Source organism: Saccopteryx leptura, chromosome 1, assembly GCF_036850995.1.
Source record: "Saccopteryx leptura isolate mSacLep1 chromosome 1, mSacLep1_pri_phased_curated, whole genome shotgun sequence".
NCBI lineage: Eukaryota > Metazoa > Chordata > Mammalia > Chiroptera > Emballonuridae > Saccopteryx > Saccopteryx leptura.
In genome coordinates, this window is record NC_089503.1 from 241880399 (window position 1) to 241900733 (window position 20335).

A 20335-nucleotide genomic window follows, 5' to 3' on the forward strand; every position below is an offset into this window, starting at 1 on the left:
TACAAGCCCATTTTCCTTTAACTTACACACTTAAATACATGCCGTTTGTATTAAACACAACTGTTATTTTGAAACAATGTGATCAACTGCTTCACAAACTGATGTTTCAAATATTTGAAAGTTTCAGTAATATAAAGCAACCTCACTGATTTTTAAGCAAATATATTCAAATAGTATTCTCTAAGTCACCTACTAGGCTACTCTAAAGATAACATCATTGCATAATACATTTTAAAAACATCTCATTAGAAATTATCATCAGGGCCTGCTATATATTCTTTTAGGCAAGCTCAGTGATAGCAAATCTTGTTCAATTATGTGTGGATATTATTTCAAATAGAAATTGAATCTCTCTGATACTCAAGTCACAAGTCTATATAAGTTCTTAGTAAATTGTGAATAAAAACTATGTAGTATTAAAATTCTAATATTAGACTATTAAAAATTAAAGTAGGACAAATATTGTATGGTTCCACTTAAATGAGGTATCTAGTCCTGGAGTATAGGCATACCTCATTTTATGGTGCTTTGCTTTATTGTGCTTTGCAGATCCTGCATTTATTTTACAAACTTAAGATAAGACCCTCTATCAGCAGAAAGACTGCAACTATCTGAAGACCCAGATGATGGTTAGCATTTTTAGCAAGTTTTTTTCCCATTAAAGTATGCACATTATTTTTTTAGATATAATGCAATTGTACACTTAATAGACTACAGTATACTATAAGCATAACTTGTATATGCACAGGGAAACCCCAAAATAATTCCCATGACTGGCTGTATTGTGATACTTTACTAAAAGGGTCTGGTCTGGAAATAAACCTGCAATACCTCTGAGGTATGCCTATAGTCAAATTCATAGAGACATACATTAGAATGATGGCTGCTGGAGGCTGCAAGGTTGGGAGGCAAGGAAGAAAGGGGAGTTTTAATTATTGAGTAAAGTTCCAGTTTGGGAAGATAAAAAAATTTCTGAAGCGCTGATAGTTGTACTAAACATGAATGTACTTAATGCTACAGAATTGTACACTTAAAATGGTTAAAGCGATAAAATTTGTTACCATTTATGAGGGATATTTCACCACAATTCAGAAAACTGAACACCCAGCTGACTGACTCTACAGTTCATCAATGGGCTCTAGTTTAGGTGGGCTGTATTTGCTGACCCCTGAGCTAATAATGCTACTCTGTGTAAGCAATATTATTTTTCTGCTTTAGCCTTCTCCCCTTAAAGTGGCAGGAATGAAGCCATACTATCTGTATCATAAAGTTGTTGTGGGTACCAAATAAGATCACAGATTTTACCCACAATGAAGTTTATACAAATAATAAGAGCTCATATTTATAACAGTTTATCTTTTTTGAACAAGTCAGATTTAACTCAATATCTGTTACTTAAGACTGAAAAGCCAGAGTCACAAGGGAGTTCATGGGATTCATACACAGAATAAAGCCTTAATCATACTTGCTCTAACCTTCCAGAATAGCCTCTGAACTATTATGCTGAAGAAAAAATAATACTAATTCTACGAAAGAAAATACTGTAGGGAATAAAAGAAAGTATGCATTTGAGTATTAATCTATGAGGTGTTAGTATGAGCACACCCCCTTTCAACAGGATTGGGAACTCTTCTATGAGGAAAGAAAGGCCAGAGATTCCCCAACTTGAAATAATAAAAGGTTCTCAAATAAATAAATAAAGTTGTTTGGAGCCAAGTACAGAAAACTCAATGAGTGGTCAACATGGTTAATAATGGTTTGGGGGTATTTTTGGTTAAACTTTAAATGCACTTCAAAAATCAGGAAATATTAAAAATGTATGAGTTGAATTTTCAAGACTCCAGACTCCAGAATAACAAAGTACAATTGACCACTGAACACAGGTCTGAACTGCGTGGGTCCACTGATATGCAGATATTTTACAATAACCACACAGTCAGCCCTTTACATCCCCAAGTTTTGCAACCGTGGATTCGACCAACTGCTGACTCTATGCATGTGTGCATTATTCTGTACCATTTTATAAAAGGCACTTGAACATCATGGATTTTGGTATCCACAAGGGTTGTGGAACGAATTCCCTGCGGAGATCATGGGACAAATGTAGTAAAGTTTTGGGAAAATCAAAAGTTATATGCAGATCTTTGAGTGGGGGCTGGCACCCCTAACCTCCACATTGTTCAAGGGTCAACTGTAATTACAAATAAAAGTAGTAGGAAGAAAGGTAAGAACAGAAATAACTGACTTAAAAAGATAATCCTCTGATAAGACAACAAGGGAGGAAAAAAAAAATCCATTAAGAACCAAAAAAAGATATAGTAACAATTTTCAAAATTAAAAAAAAAAATGTGAATAACCTTATACCAATTTATTTGAAAAGATGAAATAATTTTCTAGAAAAATATAAACCCCCAAATGTCTTGCCTGACCAGTAGTGGTGCAGTGGATAGAGCTTCAACCTGGGACTCTAGGTCCCAGGTTCAAAACCGTGAGGTCCTCAGCTTAAGCGTGGGATCATTGACATGATCCCATGGTCGCTGGCTTGAGCAAGGGGTCACTGGCTCGGCTGGAGCCCCCTGGTCAAGGCACTTATGAGAAGCAATCAATGAACAACTGAAAGTACTGCAACTATGAGTTGATGCTTCTCATCTCTCTCCCTTCCTGTATCTGTCCCTCACTCTCTCTTACACAATCACAAAAGAATAAAAGACCTGAATAATTACTATTAAAGATACTGAAATAGTAGCTTTGAAAACCTAGTGCTTTCCACAACTTCTTTCTCCTCACTTCAAAAACACTATGGGCCCTGGCTGGATGGCTCAGTGGTGGAGCATCGGCCCAGTGTGTGGAAGTCCCAGGTTCAATTCACAATCAGGGCACACAGGAGAAATACCTATCTGCTTCTTCAACCCTCCCCCTCTTCTTTTTATCTGTCTCTTCCCCTCCCGCAGCCAGGGCTCCATTAGAGCAAAGTTGGCCCAGGTGTGGAGGATGGCTCCATGGCTTCCACCTAAGGTGCTAGAATGGCTCCCGTTGCAGTGGAGTAACACCCCAGATGGGCAGAGCATCGCCCCCTGGTGGGCATGCAGGGTGGATCCAGTCCGGCACATGCAGGAGTCTGTCTGACTGCCTCTCCACTTCTAACTTTGGAAAAATACAAAAAACAAACAAAATAAACAAAAAAACACTATGACACAGAGTTTTTATAGGAGGATATATTAACCCTTTCAAAGAGAGGGTCTATTTATTATAAAACCTGTTCCAGAGAATAACGGGGGGAAAATACCTCACCTTATGAAGCTATTATAAGCTCGACATCCAAATTGGACAAAGACAGTACAGAGAACTAACAATTATCACAATCTATCTACTCATGAGTATACAGTAGACTCCCCTTATCCACAGTTTTGTTTTCTGTGGTGCCAATTACCTATGGTGAGCCATGGTCCAAAAATATTAATAAAAAATTCCAGAAATAAACAATTTCTAACTTTTAAATGGCAAGCTGTTCTGAGCAGCTTGATAATCTCTCACACTGTCCTGCACCATCCTGCCTGGGACATGAATCATCCTTTTGTCCAGCGTCTCTATACTGTATACCAGGGGTCCCCAAACATTTTACACAGGGGGCCAGTTCACTGTCCATCAGACGCTTGGAGGGCCGGACTATAAAAAAACTATGAACAAATCCCTATGCACACTGCACATATCTTATTTTAAAGTAAAAAAACAAAACGGGAACGAATACAGTATTTAAAATAAAGAAGTAAATTTAAATCAACAAACTGATCAGTATTTCTTTCTTTTTTTTTTTTCTGAAGCTGGAAATGGGCAGGCAGTCAGACAGACTCCCACATGGGTCCGACCGGGATCCACCGGCACGCCCACCAGAGGGCGATGCTCTGCCCCTCCGGGGCATCGCTCTGTCGCAACCAGAGCCACTCTAGCGCCTGGGTCAGAGGCCAAGGAGCCATCCCCAGCGCCCGGGCCATCTTTTGCTCCAATGGAGCCTCGGCTGCGGGAGGGGAAGAGAGAGACAGAGAGGAAGGAGAGGGGGAGGGGTGGAGAAGCAGATGGGCGCCTCTCCTGTGTGCCCTGGCCGGGAATCGAACCCAGGACTTCCGCACGCCAGGCCGACGCTCTACCACTGAGCCAACTGGCCAGGGCCTGACCAGTATTTCAATGGGAACTCTGGGCCTGCTTTTGGCTAATGAGATGGTCAATAGACAGTTCCATATTTGTCACTGCTAGCCGTAACAAGTGATATGATGCGTAACAGAGCCCTGACATGTGCGTCCCGTGTCACAAGAAGTAGTATTGTACGTGAGCAATGCCGTCACCAATGAAAGAGGTGCCCCTTCAGGAAGTGCAGCGGGGGCTGGATAAATGGCCTCAGGGGGCCGTAGTTTGGGGACCCCTGCTTTATACAATACCTACGTGTTCATCACTTAGTAGCCACCTGAGTTATCAGATCGACTGTCATGGTATCTTGTGCAGTGCTTGTGTTCAGGTAATTCTTATTTTACTTAATACTGACACCAAAGGGCAAGAGCAGTGCGGCTGGCAATTTGGATGTGCCAAAGAGAAACTGTACAGTGCTTCTTTTAAGTGCAAAGTTGAGTAATTGTTATAAAATTAGTTATTATTAATTTTACTGTTATCAATTTATAAGTTAAACTTTATCACAGGTGTGTGTATATAGCAAAAACATAGTATGTACAGGGGTCAGGCCTATCTGCTGTTTCAAGCCTCCACTGGGCGTCTTGGAATCTATCCTTCTGCAGATAATGGGGGAATAATATAGATGCAAAAACCTCTTAAGAACTGGAAGGCAAGCAAGAGACAAAGCTGTCCTTACTTGCAGACAATAGGATTTCTACAAGTAATTATTATCTAAGAGAATCTAAACACAATTAGAGCTAATAAAAGATTTCAGCAGGGCTGCTCAATATAAGATCAATACACAAAAAAATCTATCAGTGGCATATTCTTGTATACCAGCAATAACCAATTTAAAATGTATTGGAGATCTCACTTGCAATTGCTACAAAAACTAAAGGTGCCCAGTAACAAATGAGGTAATATATAAATAAACAAAAGATATTAAACTCAGTATTACAAAAATGACAATTCCACCAGAATCATTTAAAATAAAAAACAAGTTCAATCAAAATCCCAATAATGGCCCTGGCTGGATAGTTTGGTTGGTTACAGCATTGCTCTGAAGCACAGAGGTTGCTGGTTCAATCCCTGGTCAGGGCACATACAGGAACAGACACGTGTTCCTGTCTCTCTCTCTCTCTCTCTAAAATATTAAAATAAAATTTAAAAAAAGGAAGAAAAGTCAGGGAAATAAATAAATAATCCCAACAATGTTTTTCACGGATAAACTGATTCTAAGATTCATGTAGAAAAATGCCCAAAATGGTTAAAATAATTTTTTTTTATATTTTTCTGAAGCTGGAAACGGAGAGAGACAGTCAGACAGACTCCCGCATGCGCCCGACCGGGATCCACCCGGCACGCCCACCAGGGGGCGATGCTCTGCCCCTCCGAGGTGTCGCTCTGTTGCGACCAGAGCCACTCCAGCGCCTGGGGCAGAGGCCAAGGAGCCATCCCCAGAGCCCGGGCCATCTTTGCTCCAATGGAGCCTTGGCTGCAGGAGAGGAAGAGAGAGACAGAGAGGAAGGAGAGGGGGAGGGGTGGAGAAGCAGATGGGCGCTTCTCCTGTGTGCCCTGGCCGGGAATCGAACCCGGGACTTCTGCACACCAGGCCGACGCTCTACCACTGAGCCAACCGGCCAGGGCCTTAAAATAATTTTGAAGAACAAGAAGGTAGGATAAATGTAGAATTGACACAAGGTTATATAAACAAACCAGTGGAACAAAAGAGAGCCTAGAAATGAAACTTGTATATGACAGAGGTTGCATTACAATTCAGAAGGGCTATTTAATAAATAATGGTGTTGAAAGTATACTGCTTATTCATATGGAAAAACAAAATCATATTACTCATATTAAAAATATACTATATTTCAAGGGATTAGAGATATAAATCAAAAATGAAAATTTAGCCCTGGCTAGCTGGCTCAGTGAATAAAGCGTTGGCCTGGCATGTAGCTGTCCCAGGTTCAATCCCCGATCAGGGCACATATGAGAAGCAACCATCTACTTCACTTCTCCTCCCTCTCCCCCTTTCCTCTCTTCCCCTCTCACAGCCAGTGGCGCAACTGGTTCAAATATTGGCCCTGGGTACTGAGGATAGCTCAGCTGATTTGAGTATCAGCCCCAGATGGGGATTGCTGGGTGGATCCCAGTTGGGGTGCACGCAGGAGTCTATCTATCTCTCCTCCTTTCACTTAAAAAAGTTCAAATTTTAGCCTGACCTGTGGTGGTACCGTGGATAAAAAAACATCAACTTGCAATGTTAGGGTCTCCAGTTCAAACCCATGGACTTCCCCAGTCAAGGCACATACAGGAAGCAACTACTATGAGTTGATGCTTCTTGCTCCTCCCCCCTTTCTCTCTCTCTTTCTAAAATATCAATAATAAAATCTTTAAAAAAATTCAAATTTTAAAAATTGCTAGAAAAAAATATGGCAGATCGTATTTATGACTTTAGAGGCAGAGAAGGATTTTTTAAAACACAAAGGCAAAAAAAGAATACTAGCACAGAGCAGGATAAGATATCTGCAGTAAAAATAAATGACAAGAATCACACCAAGAATATTTAAACTACAACAACAACAAAAGGCAAATAACCTAACAGCAATGAAGGTACTAAACAGGCAAATCATGTTTAGTCAACAACTATGTCTTTAATAAACAGCCAACCAAATAAAATGTTTAGTTTTCGGCCCTGGCCGGTTGGCTCAGCGGTAGAGTGTCAGCCTGGCGTGCGGGGGACCCGGGTTCGATTCCTGGCCAAGGCACATAGGAGAAGCGCCCATTTGCTTCTCCACCCCTCCCCCTCCTTCCTCTCTGTCTCTCTCTTCCCCTCCTGCAGCCGAGGCTCCATTGGAGCAAAGATGGCCCGGGCGCTGGGGATGGCTCCTTGGCCTCTGCCCCAGGCGCTAGAGTGGCTCTGGTCTGGGCAGAGCGGCAGAGCGACGCCCCGTAGGGGCACAGCATTGCCCCCTGGTGGGCAGAGCGTCGCCCCTGGTGGGCGTGCCGGGTGGATCCCGGTCGGGCGCATGCGGGAGTCTGTCTGACTGTCTCTCCCCGTTACAAGCTTCAGAAAAATACAAAAATACAAAAAAAAAAAAAAAGTTTAGATTTCAAGATAGTTGGATTGTGAGTACATGGGTGTTTGTTATTTTCTATACTTCTGTAAACTAATATATTACTATAAACTTTCTTAAAAGAAAACATTTTTAAAAATGAACAACAGTATTAACATAAATACATCTCAAAAACTAAATGTTAGGTTAAAAAGTCAAGTTACAGAAATAGATGTATAGTATAACATTTACATACTATGTAAATAAATATTTTCATAGCTACATTCACATTGGTAATTGAATAGCCTTTCATGGGAATGACACTCCAAATTCAGGATGATGGTCACCTTTGGGCAGGGAATAAGAGAAACAGGACTGGGGAAAGATACACAAAAAGTTTCAGCCAAATCTGTAATATGATTTCTTTAAAAGTCTGAAGCAAATATGGTATTTGCTAAAGCCTGGTACTAGATAGTTTTAAAAAACTATGTTTATACATACACCTATGTGTGTGTGTGTGTGTGTGTGTGTGTGTGTGTGTGTGTAAATAGGAAGAGCAGCAACAGTTAATGAAGAAATTAATAAAGCTAACCTCTGAGTACTTATGTAGAAGGTACTCTTCCAAGTGTCTGTATGCATGTTCCTAAAAACAACCCTAGGAGGTAGATTCTATTACTATTTATGTCTAATACTATTGCTATTAGATTCTATTATTCATTTTACAGATAAGGACCTGAAGCAGAGAGGTTTGAAGTTGGTCTAAGGTTATAAAGCTAGTATATAAGAAAAATAACATAAGAAACCAAGATTCCTGTTTCAGAATTTACAGCTTAAGAGCCATGTTATTGTTATTATGTAATTTTTTATTTTTATTTTTTACAGGGACAGAGAGAGAGAGAGAGTCAGAGAGAGGGATAGATAGGGACAGACAGACAGGCACAGAGAGATGAGAAGCATCAATCATCAGTTTTTCATTGGGACTCCTTAGTTATTCATTGATTGCTTTCTCATATGTGCCTTGATCACGGGCCTTCAGCAGAACAAGTAATCCCTTGCTAGAGCCAGCGACTTTGGGTCCAAGCTGGTGGGCTTTTTTTTGCTCAAGCCTGATGAGCCCGCGCTCAAGCTGACGACCTCAGGTCCTTCCACATCCCAGTCGACGCTCTGTCCACTCTGTCCACTGCACCACCGCCTGGTCAGGCTTTTTTTTTTTTTTTTTGGTATATTGAAAATCCAACATTTCTGTGTGTTGGAAAACTACTTTTTAACCTATGACTATAAAGGAATGGATGTATGCGCGCACACACACACACACACACACACACACACACGTTATCTGTACAGCTTAAACTGCTTCTAAAGATGCTAAAAGAATTCTAGGAATGTCTTGAAAATAGCATCCCAACTACTCTAATTTACTAAATTTACATGGTTAAGCTTTGGTATTTTTTTTATCATTATTTCATAGTCACACATTGTTGTTCCTTCAATAGCCTCAAGATAATATATATATATTTGGAATCCTAGAAAATGTATACAGGAAAGCATATGATGTAATTCAACCATTGCTTTCTCTCTCATTAGGTGTAAAATCTGGTTAGTTATCTTCAGATTTGAAAATTCATATTAAGAGTTTTTAATAAGTGGCCCTGGCTGGTTGGTTCAGTGGTAGACTGTTGGCCCAGTGTGTGGATGTCCTGGGTTCAATTCCCCATCAGGGCACATAGGAGAAGTGACCGTCTGTTTCTCCACCTCTCCTCCTTTCACTCTCTCTCTCTTCCCCGCTTCTCCACCTCTCCCCCTTCTCACTCTGTCTTTCTCTTTCTTCTGCTCCCGCAACCAGGGCTCGACTGGTTCAAGTACATTGGCCCCAGGCACTGAGTGCTAAAAATAGCTTGGTTTTAAGCATGGCCTCAGAAGGGAAGAGCATTGACCCCAGACAGGGGTTGCCAGGTGGATCCCATTAGGGTACATGCAGGAGTCTGTCTCTCTATCTCCTCTCCTCTCACTTGGAAAAAGAATAAAAAGGAAAAATAAGTTTTTAATAAGTAATTCTGTTAAGAAATTTAATACATTTCAATTATTCAGTTTTTCTAGCTTCTTTATTGTAAGTTGGTTTATTTATTTATTTATTTATTTATTTTGTATTTTTCTGAAGCTGGAAATGGGGAGAGACAGACAGACTCCCGCATGCGCCGACCGGGATCCACCCAGCACACCCACCAGGGGCTACGCTCTGCCCACCAGGGGGCGATGCTCTGCCCCTCCTGGGCGTCGCTCTGCCACGACCAGAGCCACTCTAGCGCCTGGGGCAGAGGCCAAGGAGCCATCCCCAGCGCCTGGGCCATCTTTGCTCCAATGGAGCCTTGGCTGCGGGAGGGGAAGAGAGAGACAGAGAGGAAGGGGGGGGGGTGGAGAAGCAAATGAGTGCTTCTCCTATGTGCCCTGGCCGGGAATCGAACCCGGGTCCCCCACACGCCAGGCCGACGCTCTACCGCTGAGCCAACCGGCCAGGGCCTGTTGGTTTATTTTTTAAAAGCTAGTAGCTCATACTTACACAATAATAAAAATATAATTTTGTATGGGACTATTTATACCACCATATAAAAGGGAAAATGTAATTTTTAGTCATCAAATATTTATGAACTTTGACTATGTGCTAAACACACACTCCTTGTCCCCAGTACCGTTTCCATTTCTTAGATGTTTCTTCTCAACCTATACACCCCCATTTCTAATGCTATCATCTACTAACCTACAGAACATTCATTCAAAAATATGAAAAAGTTCTCGTCTGCAAAGAGTTCACCATCGAGGAGGGGAAACAGACAAGTATAAATGATCTATAATACCTAAGTACTTTAAGAAAGACATTTAAAAGGTACGAGAGAAACGCAGGGTTGAGGTAGAGGAAAGGGTGGCTGGTGCACTTCCGCACGCAGGAAACCTGGAACAGGAAGAACAGGAGACAGCTCTTTCAGGAAAACTTGTTTTAAGAGAAAGAAGAGAGGGTAATAGCTAGTGGCACAGTTCCAGAGAAGGTTTTACAATGAGAGAGATAAATACTTAGCATCAATTTCTTTGAATTACTTTCCTTGTTCCAATCCTCTCCTAGGACTAAATCCCAGATGAATGTGAGCAGGTTACTATACATTTTTAAGCCTCAAATGAGTCTGATGTTTAAGAACTTTACAGAGGGAACCTAAATAAATTATTGCTAAAGTTCTTTCTAGATCTAAAATTCTGTGATTCTATGATTATCTAATCTCTTTAAACTAAAGAATAAATCACAAAATATTCAGTATGCAAAAGAGAAAAACCAAGACCAACTGAGAGATGAACTAGTGTGCACAATTGCATCCTATTATTTTTACAAAACTATTAAAACAACATATTTCTACTTTGAACATCAGTAAAATTTCCAGAAAAAGACAGAACCTTTTTATCAGAGTTGGCAAAGTTCTAAAGAATCAACAAGCAACTGTTTTGTGATAACAGAAGATATTGTTTAAAAGCCCATAGCATAGACTTGTAAAAGTCTTATTTTAAAAGGACAATATTTACAGGAACATGTGTACGACATTCTTACTACAATATATTTGTTATAAAATTTTTTAAATTTTAACGTACAAATTGAAGGTTCATGAAGAGTTTTTTAAAAACCTAGTTAAGATTAGCTTTTTATAGCAATATGCCTTCTTTTCAAGACTACATATTCCGAAATTTAGAACAAGGTTTCCCTTACCTGATATGGACATGGAATGTGATATTCTCTGCAGCGCTCTTGTATCCATGTGGTTTCCCAAATGCCACGGTAAGCTTGCTCATAAAAGTAGCATCCAATTACAACCAAGAGTGGTACGAGATAAAGAATGCTGAAAACACCAATCCGGATCATAAACTTCACCAATTTATCTTGGTTCTCCTTTTCTAATGGAATCTCAATTCGAACTCTGTTTAGGGATATAATGCCAGCTAGGAGGAGGGAAATCCCGACTACCACATAGAGGCAGAGCGGTGCAAGAACAAAGTACCTCAGTGCATCAACATCGTAGAGGCCAACAAAACACACGCCACTGATATTGTCACCTTCAATTTTATTCATCGCTAAAAGGATGATAGTTAGAGTTCCAGGGATGCCCCATGCACTGGCATGAAACAGCAATGCCTTCTTCTCAATAGCTTCACTACCCCACTTTGGCACAGCCGCCAAGAACCATGTGATGGTAAGAATTACCCACCAAACGCTGCCAGCCATAGTAAAAAAATAAAGTACCATAAAAAGCATGGTGCAGGCTTTATTATGAGATCCTTGTGTCACTGTGGAAGCCTTGTACTGTGCAGGGCTAGATGCATTGCAGGCTACTCGGTCCTCAAGCAAAAACCCAATGAAGAAAATTAACGACACCATCATGTAGCAGACTGCATAAAATATAATAGGTCTTTCAGGATAACGGAATCTTGTGACATCGATCAAAAACGTTAAAAAAGTAAACAACGTGGCAGAGAGGCAAATGATTGAAATCAATCCTATGAAATAGCGAGCAAATGAAAGTTCTTCTCTCCTAAAGTACATATTTGGGCAAGGAGGTGAACAATCACGCACGTGCAAAAAAGAATAACCAAGATCAGGATCAATTTTTAACTCTCGGGGACACCAAAAACCATAGTCCCTCTGCACTGCCACTGGGGCTCCTTCAGTAGGTTCTCCAGCTAAATTCAGATCCACAAGTCGAGGGTACGGCTCATCACAATCTGGGAACCTATAAAATACAAGACGAGTACCATTTTACTAATAGAGAAATCTACTGCCACCTAACAATTTGGATTTCCAACTTAGCACCTATGACCTTACTGTTTATTCTCATGTCCTTGGAGCACTTTATGATAAGTATAAAGTAAATGGTGATGTTTACTGTGTGAGCCATACAACTAGATTTTCCATAGTTGACCAAAAATGATAAGGTTTTATACTTAATTTTGTTTTGGCTTTAAAAACAGTACTTTTTCTTAAAATAGTCAAGCATAGACACACAAAAAAGTGTGTATACACACACACTATTTAGGACACACAGTTTAGAATAAGATTTTAAAATATAAACATGTATATAAAATAAGCAAAATAAATACAAATATATATAGCTTCAACAGAATAGAAGCTAAAAGTTAGTTTTGTCTAACTATAATCTAGTCCTCAATTTACCCTAGACTTAAACAGATCTTACTCAAACATAAGAGTTAAAAATATTCCCTAAATGCATGGGCCAAGGTATTCTGAGTTAGATTAGTATTAAAAGTCCTTACAAGCCAGTACCTTTTAGTTTTTTTCTTCCCATTTTAAAGTTACTCTATGCTTATCATATTGGTTAAAGGCCTTTCAAGTCAACTAGTTTTTTCCTACCATTCCTAATTTCTCTCCAACCTACTGCATTCTCTAATTCAGTTATTCCCAAACTTTAAAGTACATAAGAAAACTTAAGGTCCCTTTAAAATGTAAATTCTTGGACCTCACCACCACAAATCACATTTCCATATACCTGAGTTAGGGCCCAAGAAAATTGCATTATAACAATTTTCCAGATCCACAGACTTGAGAAAAAAATCAAAGTCTCAGGACAAAGAAAATAGGGTGGTATTGCAGACATACTTATATGACTAAGGGTACCATTCTCAATAACTTCCTGCATCTTTAATTTTCTTGTCGGTAGCAGTTTCTAACCTTCAGACTCCCACTAAACTAAATGTTTACTAGTTTATATGCATCAAATAGTTTCCAAGAAACTATAATTGATATTGTTTTCCAAATGCATGTATAACCTTATGCTATAGTAAATTAATCTTTTATTTTCCAATACAAACCATTTTCTTCACAGGGCTTGGAATTATAAAGCCAAAAGGCAGAAACATAGTACATTCAGGCATTTATTGGAATCTGCAGTATGCCAGAAATTTAACATAAACAGACAAAAAAATCAGGATCTCTATCCTTGAGTTTAAAAGGAGACACATACTTATAAAAGACAGCACAAAATGCAGCAGTGTGATATATAAAGCAATCAAAATATATATAAAGTATAAATTGATATAGAGGATTATTTCAAAGAAAGCGGTTATAAAAGACTTCAGAGTCTCTTAAACAGAATTTTGTATCAGTATTTGCCAATACTGAAAGTATGCCAAATAGTATTTTAGCAAGAAATACAAGTAAAAGCATAGAAGTTTGAACCAAGTGTGTTTAGAATTGCAGGAGCATGAGGTATGCATGACTTGCAACAAGAGAAAGTTGGACAGGTAAGAATGTTGCAGAAATATAATTGTGTGTGTCTCTCTGTATGTGCATCTATGTATATATAAACAACGTCATAAGATTTAAAAGCATGCAAAGTAATATTCGGTATTTTTGTGGATGTATCTGTATAGCCAACTACCAATTCAACATATACATGCCCTTCAGTCTTTAACCCTTCCAAAACTAAACTCTTGATTCCATTCCTTAGGTTTCTCCATCTGCACAACCGACAATTCCATTTTCCTAGATACTCAGGTCAAAAACCTTGGGGTCATCTTTAAAGTCCCTTCTCTCTCATTTACACCTTACAAATTACCAGCAAATCCTGTCCTTCTACTTCGTGATATACTCAAAATCTGACCACTTCTCATATTCTCCACTGCTGCTCCAGTTTGGGACTTCCCTGGACTTCTGAGAGAGGCTTCCCACTGATCTCCACTTCCACATAGCACCACTCCAGTGCTCTGATCATGTTTATTCTGGCTTCCCTTCTCACTCAGGGTCAAGTCCAAATTCGACACCAGAGCTACAAAACTCCTACCACCCCTCACACTTTTGTGTGTGTGTGTATGTGTGTGTAAGTGTGACAGAGAGAGACAGTGAGAGAGACAGATAGGGACAGACAGACAGGAAGAGAGAGATGAGAAGCATCAATTCTTTGCTGCAGCACCTTAGTTGTTCATTGATTGCTTTCTCATGTGTGCCTTGATGGGGTGGGGTGGGGCTACAGCAGACCGAGTGACTCCTTGCTCGAGCCAGCAACCTTGGGTCCAAGCTGGTGAGCCTTGCTCAAACCAGATGAGCCTGCGCTCAAGCTGGCGACTTCGGAATTTTGAACCTGTGTTCTCCACATCCCAGTCTGATGCTCTATCCACTGCACCACCGCCTGGTCAGGCCCCTGTACTTTTTTGATCTTACTTAATCTTTCCATTCTCTCTCATTCACTTGGCCTGAGCCCCTTTGGTCACCTTGTTGTTCTTGGAATATACCAAGCATGCTTCCACTTCAGAATCTCTGAACTTGCTGCTCTGTTTCCCCTTCCTGGACTGTTCTTCCCTATACATCTGTATTGTTTGTTCTCTCACTTTACTTAGGTCCCTGTTCCAGTGCCTCCTTTCCTAATCAGTAGAGAAATAAAAGATTAAAAGGGCCTTCCCCAATGTCTCCACAGAAAATAGAGTCCCTCTGCTTCCCTGTATTGTATTACTATCACCTAACTCTACTCTCGCTTAATAGCATTTGTTACCATCTGACATTATCTATTTATTTGTTATCTCCCACTATCAGAATTTTAGCTCCCTAAGAACAGAGATGTTTTTGTTCACTGCTCATCTTCAACACGAATTAGTGCCTAGCACATAGAATACATTCAATTAATGTTTGTTGAATCAATGACTGTTGAATAAATATATTTATATAGCCCTAACTCGAGTAACTAGAAGATGACTAGGAGCAGTGTGGAAGACAGCTTTTGAGCTGAGCCAGAACTAAAATCACGTAGGACAGTGAGAATGCGACAGCTATGAAATTAGTTAGATAAAAGCAATAGGAATGTGGAAGCTAATGTCAATGAAGGAGGAAGATGACTTCCAGGGAATTAAAAAAAAAACTGCTCTAGAAATAAAATAAATTTTAGACATGCTGAAATTGAGGTATCTGAGACAAATTCAGGATAGCATTTTCCAATGGCTTCTGAATATGCAGATTTGGAACTTGGTAGGAAGATGTCAAGGCTATAGATTTAAATTTAGGAGTCATCAGTCCATGAATAAGAGGATAAAATCAGTAAGATAATTATTACCTAGAGAACAGGAACAGAACTTTGAGAAGCACTAGTATTTAAGGGTCAGAAAGAGAAAGAGGATCCAAGAAAGAATATTGAGAAGGATTGGTCTGAGTTATAGTAACAGTTCACATACGATGACTTAACTGATTTTCGGGAAAAGAGGGCAGGCTGAGGTTGAGGGGAATAAGGATCAAATATAAAATAAAAGTGAAATATGGGTTTGAAGTGAGTTATATAGATTTGGCATTGGTGTTAAGGGGAATGAACACAAATTTCCCTGTTTACCAAATTGGAAATTGATCAAAGAGAAACAGCAAATAGAATTGCTATAGTTTAAATCATTAAATAATAGCACAGGTAATTTATAAGAAATTGGTTGAATCGATCCAGTTGGGGATTTGAACAAGTTACAGTGGAAGGAATAAATTAAAATTGCTAGGAAAAGTGTTAAAGTGATGGACCACAATTTAAGCTACATAAGGTAATAAGACCCAGAAGGTATTGATTGGGAGGGGAAAAAACCCAAAAGGCTGTGGGTGTCCATGAAGCGAAGACAGGTCTAGTAGGAACAAAAATATAAGAGAGGTAAAAGAATAAAAAGTTTTGAAAGATTAGCATGCCAGAATTTAAGAGTTAGGCAATCCCAGGCAATAGTGAGGATATAAAAATACATTTAATCCTATCAAAATAAAGAAATAAAGATCATAATGAGATTTCTATACTTGTATATAAAGAACTAACATAAAAATGATCACTAAACAATGAGAGTTAAATACAAGAAACATAAAACAGGATTCTGGCCCAGTCAATTCATAACTGTTGCTATAAACATCAAGAAATTTATAGAGTTCTAAAGAATGACTATAAACACTATCATAGGTGTTTGAGGAAAGAGTGGATAAGAAAGCAAAATGTCAGTGAATTGACTACAAGAAATTAATATGTTTTATTTCTTAAAATTTTCTATCTCTCAAATGAGAGTAATAGCACCTGCTTTTTGCCTACCTCCAAGGGCGACTGTCAGATGATAAACAAAATTAATTTTAAACATAATGGAAAAAAGAATGTTCACTGCAGCATTGCTTATAATAGAAAGATATCTGAAAATAACCCAAATGATCATCCCTAGGAAATGGCTAAATAACTACAGAATATTAATACAACTGGCCATTAAAGAGCAATTAAAGAGAATGAATCAGACCTAAAGACATAAACATAGGTACATGTAAAAAAATTTAATGTTTATGGATATGTATATATGAAATGAAGCGTATAAAAACAAACATCGGAACAATTAACAACAAATTTAACATAATGATTACTGTACTTCAACTCCAGGGAGAAAAGAAGAAAAGGAAATCAAGACAGATACCAAGGAAGTAATTTTCAACTCTATCTGTATTGTTTTATTTCTTAAAAAGAAAATATCAGAAATAAATATTGCAAAATGTTAAGACTACCCAAGCTAGATAATAGGCACGTTCATATTCCTCTTATTCTTTAGTTTTTAAATATTTCAGAATACAAAAAGGAACAATGTTATTATATAAGAAATAACAGTATTACTACTGTGTACATTATTACTACTAATTATAATGGTCTCTGATACAAATCTATAAGACTGTCTAGTAAACATCTCTAATCTTTAGGAAATGTTTAAAATCTATCCACTGAAAATAATTAGAAAAGCACCTGACATTTTCTGGGGCTGGTACTTTTAATACATGACAGAAAAACAGAACTGACAGAACTACTCGAGTCATTAACACATTTCAATCATAATGACATTTAAATTCCATTAAATCATCATTAAAGGTATGTAATGATGAGGCAACAAACGATTATTTTCTTCTATTTTCTAATTTTCGTAAATGGCATTACTTTTATAGCCAGAAAAAAAATTAAGAGAAAATCAACTGAATGTCTTATGTTTTCCTTATTTAATTCTTTTAAACATTTCTTCATAGTAACATTTCTCTTTTTCTACCTTTTTTATGTAGTGTTTCCAAATTTCTAAGGAAATGAATAATTTTGAGGCCATGAAACTGTTGTTCAAAATTAAAACTAATATATTTACTTTTTAAAAGTTTCTAAACACCAATGAGCTAAAAGAAAACTAATTTTTAAATATACTGCAACATAAGTAATGATCCATGAAAAGATACGATTTTCGCACCTACTGCACTCCATGTCTTCAGGCCAAGGAACACCAAACATCTCCATAAGCTTCGAGCACTCGCTGTAGGCCCGCTGGCACAGCCTACGACAGGGAAGTGTGACACGTCCATACTCCATACAAATAGGAGCATAGAGCGCACAGAGAAACGGCCGGAAATCCCGAGAACAATCCAGATTCACCATAGGGTGGAACGGCTAGAAAAAAGTTAAAACTGAGTCATTAGAGAAAGAGTTGTATCATTTTCTATATACAATATTGCAATATTCATATTTTTGTGTTAAAAAATTCCTGAAAGTTATTAAAAATTTTTGAAGGAGAGTTTTGTTTTTTAAACAAACCCTCCTAGCCGTAGCCCTGGAGATTCTGATGCTTAAGTCTGCAGTGTATCCCAGAATTTATATGTATATTTTAATTGTTACAGGTAATATTAATAAAGAGAAAAGGCTGAGAATCACTAATAACAGTATGATCCATTTTACAGAGAAGAACACACAAAAGATATATGCTAGATGCTCAAAAGGGTGATAACTTCCTGGTGATAAGGGATTTTAATATTCTTCCTTTTATGTATTCCAATTTCTACATTTTCCTCATTTAACATGTATCAACAGAAGAGAGAGGACAAGAAGTGAAAGAGAAGGGGAAGGGAAGGGAAAAGTAGTTATACGTACTTATGGTTATTTAGAGGGTGAGAAGTACGGAAGAGATCTCTCACCTTTCTCATATTTTCTTGTTCTTTTTGTTAAAAATATTTTTTAAAAAACAAGAGCTCTTTAAACTAAAATTACATGATATAAACAGAGTTAACACTGTAAACTGATATTAAGAAAACAAAAACAAAAAGATAGTGGCTCCAAATATAAAAGCACACTAAAATCATCACAGGAATAAATCAAATATCCAGGAAGTGTATATATGTGGGCTTTTGACTATAAAATATTCTTTCACTTGTTTATATAATAGTTTCAGGGCCATTTCTGATTTTGAATTGATAGCAAATATTCTCACCACCAGACCTACTAAGTAAAAATCTATTTCATTTCTACACTTATATATACTTTCCAGAGATCTCCTATACACAATGCAGTCAGAAAAGCAAGAGTCATTCAAAAGAAACTGATGTTAAAGATGTTAACTGTATAATGGATGTAATAACCAATATATAACAATCAACTATTTGTGGCAATAAACTATATGTGACTGTCACTTCTAGGTGAAAGAGTAGTTTGTGTTAAACCATCAAGAACAACTTTAAAATACAGAAAAAAAGTTGTTTTTTTGTGTGTGTGTGTGTATGTGTGTGACAGACAGATGAAGGGAGAGATGAATTCTTCGTTATGGCTCCATAGTCTCAGTTGTTCATTGATTGCTTTCTCTTATGTGTATTAACCAGGGGGCTACAGCAGAGCAGTGACCCCTTGCTCAAGCCAGTTACCATGGGGTCATTTCTGTGTCCCACACTCAAGCCAGTGTCTCCACACTCAAGCTGGTGTGCCCACGCTCAAGCCGGATGAGCTCAAGCTGGCGACCTTGGGTTCTGAACCTGGGTCCTCTGTGTCCCAGTCCAAAGCTCTCCAGGCGTCCCCAAATTACAGCCTGTGGGCCGCATGTGGCCCCCTAAGGCCATTTATCCGGTCCCCCGCCGCACTTCCGGAAGGGGCACCTCTTTCATTGGTGGTCAGTGAGAGGAGCACTGTATGTGGTGGCCCTCCAATGGTCTGAGGAACAGTGAACTGGCCCCCTGGGTAAAAAGTTTGGGGATCCCTGCATCCATTGCGTGACCACCTGGTCAGGCCAGCAAGGTTGCAGGATGTAAGAAAAATATTTTTAAAATGTATTTTTCTATATAATGAGAATGTGGAGAATAAATTAAAACAATACATTTATAATCACTAAAAGAAATGCCCAAACTGGCCCTGGTCGGTTCTCTCAGCGGTAGAGCGTCGGCCTGGCATGTGGAAGTCCTGGGTTTGATTCCTGGTCACTGCACACAGGAGAAGTGCCTATCTGTTTCTCCACCCTTCCCCCTCTTCTTCTTCTCCCGCAGCCAAGGCTCCATTAGAGCAAAGTTGGCCCGGGCACTGAGGATGGCTCCATGGCCTCCGCCTCAGGCGCTAGAATGGCTCTGGCTACAACAGAGCAACACACCAGATGGGCAGAGCATTGCCCCTGGTGGGCATGCTGGGGGGACCCCGGTTGGGCGCAAGTGGGAGTCTGTCTGCCTCCCCACTTCTAACTTCAGAAAAATAAATAAATAAATACCCAAACATGGTATAGATGCAACAAACCATGTACAGGACTTGTATAAAACACTGATGAAATAAATTGAGGAAGCCTGACCAGGTGGTGGCGCAGTGGATAGAGCCTCGGACTGGGATGCGGAAGGACCCAGGTTCGAGACCCCAGGTCGCCAACTTGAGCGCTGGCTCATCTGGTTTGAGCAAAGCTCACCAGCTTGGACCCAAGGTCGCTGGCTCCAGCAAGGGGTTACTCAGTCTGCTGAAGGCCCGTGGTCAAGGCACATATGAGAAAACAATCAATGAACAACTAAGAAATCGCAACAGAAAACTAATGATTGATGCTTCTCATCTCTCTCCATTCCTGTGTGTCTGTCCCTGTCTATCTCTGCCTCTGTAAAAAAAAATAAAAAAAAAAATAAAAAAAAAGATATAAATTGAGGAAGACAAATAAATGAACAGATATACACTTTATTAGTTTGCTAAGGCTGCCATAACAAAGTATCACAAACTGAGTGGCCTAAACAACAAAATTCATTGTCTTACATTTTGGGAAGCTAGAAGTCTGAGATCAAGGTGTTGGCAGCAAAGTTATGTTTGCACAAAAAGCTGTACATGAATTTT

The 20335-nt window shown here is 39.0% G+C and overlaps 1 protein-coding gene across 3 annotated transcripts in view; it reads right to left on the bottom strand.

Annotated features, from left to right (window-relative positions):
• FZD3 (frizzled class receptor 3) overlaps positions 1-20335 on the bottom strand; it is a 100597-nt gene that overhangs the window by 48561 nt on the left and 31701 nt on the right. For all 3 annotated transcript variants that reach the window (XM_066388431.1, XM_066388439.1, XM_066388447.1), the window contains exons 3-4: positions 17472-17668; positions 10966-11983 (exon numbers count right to left, since the gene is read on the bottom strand). In XM_066388431.1, coding sequence (XP_066244528.1) covers positions 10966-11983; positions 17472-17668 — 1215 coding nt within the window. The remainder of the gene's footprint in view (positions 1-10965; positions 11984-17471; positions 17669-20335) is intronic.